Source organism: Amblyomma maculatum, chromosome 6 (genome assembly GCF_055883805.1).
Source record: "Amblyomma maculatum isolate TAMU_Amacu chromosome 6, ASM5588380v1, whole genome shotgun sequence".
Lineage (NCBI taxonomy): Eukaryota > Metazoa > Arthropoda > Arachnida > Ixodida > Ixodidae > Amblyomma > Amblyomma maculatum.
This window is the reverse complement of record NC_139349.1, coordinates 13,858,700-13,868,222: the sequence shown is the minus strand read 5'-3', so window position 1 is coordinate 13,868,222 and position 9,523 is coordinate 13,858,700. Positions and strand designations below refer to the sequence as shown.

At 47.3% G+C, this 9,523-nt stretch overlaps 1 protein-coding gene across 1 annotated transcript; it reads left to right on the top strand.

Moving 5' to 3' along the window:
• The first annotated feature begins 6,322 nt into the window (after positions 1-6,322).
• LOC146185123 (neprilysin-1-like) lies at positions 6,323-7,261 on the top strand. The gene has a single exon (XM_084607752.1). It carries the CDS (start codon positions 6,323-6,325, stop codon positions 7,259-7,261), a length of 939 nt encoding a protein of 312 aa, XP_084463878.1.
• The last annotated feature ends 2,262 nt before the right edge of the window (positions 7,262-9,523 follow it).

Here is a 9,523-nt window from a genome sequence, read left to right as displayed (position 1 = left end):
TGTTGGTGGGAGTAGCTTCGCGGTATCAACTTCACCCATTTCAAAATAATGAATGCATCTAGGGCGCTCAAAGGTTCAAAATATAATAATAAGGTCCAGTATTACCTGCCTGGCAACAAAACTAATATATTAGATGACCGTGGTATGACCCCTTTAAGGACTGGATACTCCTCTAATACATGTGAGGAGGAGCCGAGCTCTTTATAAAATTTATATGGTGAGCGTTATTTCTGCTTCTCCGGAAAACAATGTGATGTTTGCATGGTACCCTAATTAAGATCGTCTGTAAGTTTCTAGCATTGTTTATTGCATCAGTCCTCGTTTGTGCTTGCGGACATAAAGATCCGTGTTTCGTGGTCAGTGACTGCGGGGAAAGACGAATGCACAAATCAGTCGTTGCAAAGCTTTGAGTGAGTAATGTCTATCATTAGGTCCCGTGAGAATATATTTAGTGCGAACGCTGGATTCCTGCTTGATAATTGCACTAAATCAGCTAACTTTGTTACATTCTCTTTCATTCGCATGACAGAATCCAAACATTTCTGCCATGCTGGCCGTTGAAGATATTACCTGATCTGAGGAATATCCCACCAAGCCAACAAACTAAACAAGAACTAAACAACAACTAAACAAGAAGAGCATGGCATACTTCCCAAACAATGAGGCAGAGTTTCGCCACTAAGTGGAGAAAATCTCCACTCAGCGCTAACCGCTAAACCCTAGATCATCGTGCATGATGTGCCGGGCGTCGGTGGAGATTGTGTCTGCCCTTTAGTCACCTTAGCAGGATGTCGCACTTGTCAGGCAGCGTAGAGCAGCCCTTAAATTTGTCGAGGCCACGGGCTCAAGCGTTCGTGTTAAGTGTGCTGACGGATGTACAAGATGTTTCAATACGCTTGCATCACACCTTAAAAGACGTAATTTAACTCTTAATAGATGGAGAATTTGACCAGCTATGGGATAGATACCATACACCTCGATATCTCTTGAAATAGGTTGACAAGATGTGTGCTAGACGTTTAGCAAAATTGCTTATAGGTGCTTCGTAGCTTCCCATGACGCCTCGCTAGCTGCGACCCTGATGTCTTGCACGTCTCGTCAGCATGCATGTACTACACATGTGCAGGAGGCGCAGATATGCTCACTGCGCAAGTTGTTACTGATTATATTAATGCAGACGTTTCAGTTCGTAATTATGGGGACATTGAAGTGACGCGCCCTAAAGAATAAAAGTAAGGGAACATTAAGATCCGCATTCAACGGTATGCTGAGCAGCGTTAATGGCACCCGCATGACAGCTCCCTTTGCTGATCAACGTTCATGCGTATGCACTCTGTCACTTCGCGCTTAATCATCAATTCTTTAATTTTCACTTTTGGTTGAAAACACGTACTCATCAGCATACAGTCACAAGATTCCACATTATGTGAAAACCGCTAAACATAGAGCTCCGCCCTTGACCAAGCAGCACGAATGTGTCTGCCTGACCTACGTGGAGCGTATCTGATTCGGAATTCAAGAGTTCCGGAGTGTGCAATTACAATCTTAAAAGAAAAGCCCAAGTTGGTTGACATTGGGTGCGGGTGATCATGCAAGCCAGTAGTAGATGGTGGTTAGAACGTGCCATAGCCTGGCACTGGACCTGAATAGTTGTCAGTCTGCATGACGGGCTGAAATCGCATGACATGAGAGAGTTGGGCAGAGGCAGCCAACTCTCTCATGTCATGCGATTTCTGCCCGTCGCACAGACCGACGACCATTCAGTTCGAGTGCTAGACTATGGCACGTTCTAACCACCATCTGCTACATGCCTGCATGATCACCCGCTCCCAACGTCAACCTGACAACGCTGACGCCAACACCTACACAGCATTTTCTGGGCATCGGTGACTTCAACGCTGTCGCGTTAAAACCGTAGACGGGATCATTGAATCTGTTGACGGTAGACGCTGACATGTGTTTAGGTAAGGTCAAACTGAGATCCGTAAGCAGGAAACGTTTTGTTACTAATGCACCGTACCAAACACCGACACTAATTTTCGCTCCTTTATTGCACAGAGCGTGAAACCTGCCTGATAAAAAATATGGTCGAAACAAGCAGTGCGCAGCTTAACTCTCGTTTTCTATCTTATTACCCGCCATGCACGCTAAGTACTCGCGCGTCTTCTGTCTAAGCCACCGCACTGCGCAGTAAGGTATTTAAGAAGCACTGTGGTTCAGTAAAAAAAAAAAAAAGAAAACAGAAAAACGTTATGCACTGCTTTCAAATTCTGAACTGTGAACCGCTGGTGTTCAAAATCTAATTCCTGAATAACGCGGTATACTGAAGACTTGTTACACAAGCCGTCACAAATGTATCGGGAAAATATCGGCTGTACTGGCCGCCAATCTTTACAGTGAGTATCCGTTGAAATAACTATCATCTTCCTTCTGTTAGGCCACTGAAGAGCTCCTAACCAGCTTCAGGTAGGGAAAATTAATGACACCAAAATTTCTACAAGCTCCTGAATGGCATCTTTAATCAACAGGGACGTAACTAGGCAGCATAAAGACCGTGAGCAAGAGACAAATTGAAATGTACGTACATTCAAGGTGTTTCTCGCTGCACATTTTCTTGTTGGCATAATAGGGAGATCGGTGTTAAGACATCAATACGCACGGCATACATGTGTAGAGATATGCTCAAGCGCGCATGATGTTAGGGTTCACAAGAGGTTGGTTGGTTGGTTGGTTGGTTCATAGGAAGGGAAAGGCGCAGTATCTGTCACACTTGCTCTGTGGACACCTGAACCGCGCCGTAAGAGAAGGGATGAAGGTGGGAGTGAAAGTGGATAGACAGAAAGGGGGGTCTCGTTCTTCAATTTTGGAATATTAATGAAACATTTCGCTAAGAAGTTTTAATGGGGAAACTGAAGGTTTCAACGCCGACAAGCATTGATTCCGGTATGGCATAGTGAAAAAAGAAGGCAGCTCTCAAGCGAGGAGACAAAGAAGATGTAGCGCTGACTCTCGTGCGATACAGGAGCTTCCGCCCAAATATTTACGCAGATGCGGGTTCAGCATCACAAACCTTCGTGAAGGTTTTGATGAGAACGAAAAGATTGAGCATTTCCTACTCGCTTGCGAAGGTTTTGGCTTCGGAGAAGTATACATTTACAAATCCTCATGAAACAATTGGAATGTACATTGTATAAGCTCCGCATTCTCTTTCTTTCGGTGCGACTGCCAGAGAAGTTGCATTGTCTCAACTTTGTGAGTATTTACACAACTACATTACAGCTACGGGTAGGATCTTTTGCTAACTGTATTCAAGATTTGCAAACCTAAAAAACTTCGCGCTGTATGTCTTATTTTGATTCAATTCTACGATCTTGATTCACATATGTTTTTTCACCTTATTCTATCATCGATTTATTAAATTAATCCAATATATGCAGGACTTTTGGCTGTCCTCACTGAGCCCTGGCCAAGCCCCCTCGTGAGTACGTGCCATGAGCCAAGGAAGAAGAAGAAGAAGCATCTAAAGCAATGCGACGATGCCTCGACTGCCAAGATCCCACCCGATCGTCGCCCACGGAACAGGATCTCAGCAAACAGAGGACACACAACAGCGGCTGGATTCTGTACAAACGTCGCCTTCGTTAGCATCAGCGTCCTGTCATAAGCAGGTACGAACACTTTTCGAGTGAGTCACGAGAATGATAGGCTTGCTAAATTACGCGCCGCGACGTTAGGCTATATCGCACAAAAACTCCATTGTATAAGTAAAATTTTGGTTAACTATTTGTATACTTGACTTTTACTGCATCCACATAGTTAACTTTCCACCAAATCAAGACCGTTTATCCGTGCACCGAAGAGTGATCGCAGCCTTTTTTTTATTATTATTGTCCCTTATGCACACCACGCAGCTCACAGCCTGCTAGCGAAACTCCGCTTGGATATGTGGTGGGTCTGATGTACGTGATTACTTTGTTTGTAACAACTAGAATACTGTAAACCGAAAGCCTCTTTCAGCCCATTAAGCACAGCGCAATGGAGGCGAGATTAATCAAATGGTCTGTAATAAAGTAACCCCACTGACACCTGGGCGCTTCACCCTTCGACTACAATGCATATACCACTTAATGACAGCGTTCCTCTGACAGGACGGCACCCTGACAACATGCTAGGCGAGACGTTCGGAGCACTTGAAGTTCATCATTGTGTCCATTATAGTCGATTTGCCTCACCATTTGCACCATTTGTATAACCATTTGTATACATGTGTACACCATTTGCACCATTTGTATACCCAGCGTGGCTCTGTGTAATGGGCTCCTCCGCTTATAGGCCCGCAGGTTGCTTCCTTGCGTCATTATCACTTGCCTCACTTTTCATGGTGACTGCCCTTATCGTTAATGAAACTGATCCGTATCTTGTGAGCTACTAGACGTCAATCACAGGGGCATTTCATATTTAATGTATGCTCCTAAAACAAGGGGTATCTCTTGCTAAAGCCGTAGACTTCACCATTTCGGCAGACGACGGCTGTTGTAACGCACGTCTCCTCACACTATTTCTTCTAGCATCTCTTCAACTTTCTTCTGTCAGTACGGAGCAAAGGCGGTACCTCATCCGTAGTCGGTTGGCAGGCTCGTGCATTTTTTATGACTCTACCTCCAGTCGCAACCATGCAATAACAATGGATGGTTCAGAGGCGACTGAATCTGTTCAGCATGGCGTCAAATTTGACTCTCTCAGTTATTTTTTGAACCTTGTGCAATATGAACATGGCATGCAGGACTTTGTACCTATACCTGTATGCAAACTACTTCGTTCGGGGCGGGGCGCACTCCGAGGAGCTCTTTAAAACGCCATTTAAGAAGTTTCTTTATTTGCCAGAGTGCTCACGTGCTCGTTTCAATGCCGAAAGTGCGCCCCCCCCTCCCCCCCCCCCCCCCCCCCCCAAGGACAAAAAAAAAACAAAAACAAATTTGTTTTAAGCCGACCATCGGAGATCTCATGGCATCTCCGAAGTTTAGTTATTTTGCAGAGGTGAGAACGAGAGTACTTTACACCTTGAAGTGCTTCCGCATATGGTTCAGGAAAAAAAAAAACAAAAAAAAATCCTTCGGCACTTTACATTCAAAAGCGGCTGTAGTTTGTAATTTAAATTCACTCTTGGTGACTATGGCGTTTCTGTAAGGAATGTGCATGGTGAGTGTGGCCCCTTTGGACAACTCTTGATTTTATCGATGCTCGTTTGCCGTAGGTCGAGGAAGGCAAGTTCGCGTGCCCGCCGTCTCGTGGCAACCGGTCCTTCTCGGCGACTCTGCTCCTTACAAGTCTCATAGTCGTCGCTGCAGTCGGATCCGCGGCGCTGGCGGTCATCCGGAAACTGCACCCTTTCCGGGGACGCGGGGATCGCGTCGTCCTGTGCGATTCCACGGCATGCGAAGAGTACGGCCGCTACCTGGCGGCGAGCATCAATTTTTCTCTGACCCCTTGCAGCGACTTCTACAGCTATGTGTGCGACGGATGGCGCCGCAGCGAAAACGGCAAAGTGGTATTCGGTAGTCTTGCAGACATCTTCTTCGATAAGGTGTCCAGTACGCTGCATCGCTCACGTACCGCACAGAGCGGCAGTGCACAGAAGGCCGCCATACTCTTCCAATCATGTGAAAGGGCAGCTATCGGTACAACCAACATTTTGCCAGAGCTAAGGAACATGCTGAATAGTGCCGGTGTCTCTTGGCCGCACTTCTCGCCCAAGCCTGATGCGCTGGGAACTGTGGTAAACATTGTACGTACTTTCAACGTCGATGCTCTGCTTACCGCAAGGCCCGTCATGTCCAAGGTCCGTACTGTGCTCAAGATTTTCCCTCATCGGGAGTTCTCAGCCATTAAACAGCGCTGGCAGGTACTAACCTCTCAAAATACGCACGAAGAATACTATTTGCGATTATACGAGGAGCTTTCCGCTGTCGGCGGCGAAACGATGAATATGTCCGTCAAGTATGCCGAGCACAACCAAACAGAAACTTTTGTCTTCAGGGAATTGGAAACATACAACATGAGCTCAAGACTGACATTTTTTAACAATATCTCAGAACTGTCGAAGGAAACTTCGTGTGATTTACTTCAGTCGATGCACGTAATTATGGTATCAGCCGGAATTTCGAATGAAAAAGAGAATCTCCACGTTTACGTCACAAACCTGTACTATCTACGCACTTTCTGCCAACTAATCAACAAGCTGGGACAGAGTGCCATCAATGACTACGCTGGTTGGTTCACCGTACACACACTCGCTCCACTCGCAAGCTCAGATCTAGCATCCATGTATTACGGCAGCACTCGAAAGAAAGAACTAGTCGGCCGCCAGTGTCTGCGGCTGACAGAGCAGTCCTTTGGCTGGGCAACTTACCTCCTCTACTGCTTTCAGTACATTACGCAAAAATCTCGTGAAATCGAACACCACGTCATTGAACAGATCAGGAATGCCCAGCTGCAGCTGGTAAGCCAGAGTGCCTGGCTGCGGTCCGCAGCTGGCCTCGATGACAGCATAAGAGGCCTTGACGTGCTGACGGGAGGGACTATGAAGCAGCGGCAGGACATCGACAACGCTTTCGCCCGACTAACACTATCGAAAAACCAGTTCAGTGCAAACTGGTTGCGGGTGGCCACTTTTGTGCAGCGACTACCGGTGTCGACGAGAGCGGGCACAGAGTGCGCCTTCGTACCAGCCTTGGACCTTGCACGGCTCGTCGACTACGACGGGGTCCGACAAAGCGCTGTCGTCGGTCCGTACGCTGAGTCCCTGCCCGTTTTCGACCCGAGCGCCCCTCGCTCGCTCATCTACGGGGCGTTCGGCGTGGCCGTAGCGCAGGTGTTCCTGGAGGCCTTCCTGGACGCGGTTCATGCACGGCACGACATTGACCACGCTGTGCGTAGCCACGAGCTGTGCTACCTAGACCTTAGCGCTATGCGATCCGCCAACGAGCACAACCTCGCGACGTTCCTGGCGCTCGACGCGGCGTGGGTCGCGCTAGAGGCGCAAGCTGATACAACGGATACAAGGCTCAGGCGCCTCCCGGATTTCAGTGAGCGCCAACTGTTCTTTCTGTCTCACTGCTACCTCCAGTGCGGCTCCTCTCCCGAGAGGGCCGAGGCGCTGTGCAACGGACCGCTGAAGAACAGCGAGGCGTTCGCCGACGCTTTTTCGTGCGAACCCGATAGCGGAATGAACCCTCAGAAGAAGTGCAATTTTTACGAATAACTGGTTCCTTGCTTCACCGTGTACAGAGAACGGCTTTTATTATCGATTGATCCACCGTGATAACGTAAGAAACGTATTCTGATTCTCGCGTTCTAATGAAAAGATTCAGGTTACCACACGCAATTTCTAACTGTTGTCAGCGCAACACACAACAGGCTGCTGGTATTTCGGGAATGAAAAGCAGCAGGCGCAACATGCGCACGATACCGCCCGAAAAAACCCTCTTAATGCCGAATATTGCCAGTTTCGTTCAGCAGGGGAGCTTGTGTTTTTAAACAGCTGTTTGCGCTAGTCGCTGTGTGTTCCACTGTTAGAGCTTATTGCAAAGTGTTAAAAAGCGATAAAGATACCGGCTGATACTTGTTATTAGCGCGATGAAGCTGTTACTCAAATACGTCGAGCCTTATGAGGGGCTGCAAATAAAAGCGTGTCTCGAAGAAGTATACATGCTTTTAACTCGATTCACTAGAAGAGATATTATGCAAGTCCCTCTGTGCAAGACATAATATACATGAGCCAGCACCTTAAACCCAAAGCAGTATTACTGCCTAGTACTGAATACAGCATCCCACAAAGCAACAATTTTTTCCCTCCTCCCTCCTCTCTTGTTGTATATACTACTGGGCTTTGGTTTACGTTTTCAACGGTTGTAAAATGCACTATTCCGTGAGCGTCAGCTCTAGAATAAGCACTGGCGTGAACTTCTGACACAAAAGTGGGCTTCGGGGCCTCTGAAGTAATACTTAAAGTGAAATTCTCACGCAAGCAATTCACTTCGAATGTTTTACGTGGTACCCATTATTTACAAACAGTTTTTAAAATGGGATGCTGGCGACCGCTAGCAGCCGCTTGGGGCGACACATCGCCGCGCGCAAGCCTCACCTGACGTCAGTGGGGCCGCTGGGTGAGCCCGGTCCTTGGACGCTCCTAAGTTGGGCGAGCGGGAGAGGGCGCGGCGGGGCACCGTCGCGACTTGTTTTCTTTTTTCCTAGCGCGCCGGCGTTGGTTGAGTTGAGAGGGGAGAGGAGGAGCATCATTTCCGAACTCCCATATGTTCGGTGCAAATGAAGCTAGGTTAATGTTTTTTCTTCCTTTTTTTTTTTTTTTTTGCGCGCAGAAAGAATTGATGGGATACCTATAGCTAGTGCGCCTTTTATAATTGTACAAAATAGCCTTTCATGGGCCATTTAACAGTGGTGCTTGTGCAATTTCAATGTGAGCTCGACAACCGTTTTCTAATATAGGCTGATAAAACTTTCAACGCTTGTACATCTGCGCCTGAAAAGTTTGGCAAGTCGCTCTGAGCGATCTTCGTCGAGTTTATGAAGCACTCGGAGATGAGACTGGAGAAAGAAGCAGGTTATGTAGGGTGACGATCGATGATCACAGGAGAGAGATGAGAAACTACGGTCGCACCAGATTCACAGAGGTGGTTACCTCCGGACGAACCGCCGTTAGTAGGGTACGTCGCGATGCGCGCGCCCTCTCTAGGGTGTAGATAACAGCATCATCTGCTAAAGAATTTGGGTCCACTCTTTTCATCGCGCTTAAGGAGCGAGCATTGAGATTGAACGCACTCCCTCGAAAGTGCGCTGCTTTGCTCACGGAGTGAATAGAAGGAATATGACGCAAACGACAAAAGCTCATACTTTTACGAACTCAATAAGTCATCTTTCGGTGCCTATTTTATGCAGTTATCCTTCGGGAATACGCGACCAAGCAATGCTATAGTGTGGTATTTCGTATGTATCTGCGACACCCAATATTATACCACATATTTTTCGAAACCTGTTCATGTAAAGTGGGCGTTTTACGGTGCCTTAAATATATTGTTACGGGGTAGTTCAGCTTGGGATTGCAGAGCGGACATGGATGACAAGGCTTCCAAGAAACGTACGTTTCCTGCAGGCACCAGCCGACACTGCTCGAACGTTGTTGTTGTTCTCCTCTAATTGGATGGCACATATACTTCTTTTTCAGGAGCTCGGCTAAAAGAGGCATCTACAGCTATAGGCACACATTACGAGCGGCAGAGAGACAGAGCATAAAGATCTCTGCGCCACTGCAACGTCGTCTTCTCCAAAACTCACGAGATTTTTCTTCTTCCTTCCTTATGCGCATATCAGTGCATGCACCGCCTAATGTAACAATATTAACTGTCGTTATTAAAGGCGCGGCAGCGCAGACCTCAGCTGTGCCGTGAAGGAAGCAGTGCACAATGAGTGAAAAAGGGAGACATATACTCTACTTGAAGGCTTAGGA

Bases quoted from the DNA above. Each gene is read 5' to 3' on its own strand.
- LOC146185123 (XM_084607752.1), top strand. From the start codon at position 6,323: ATGTATTACGGCAGCACTCGAAAGAAAGAACTAGTCGGCCGCCAGTGT.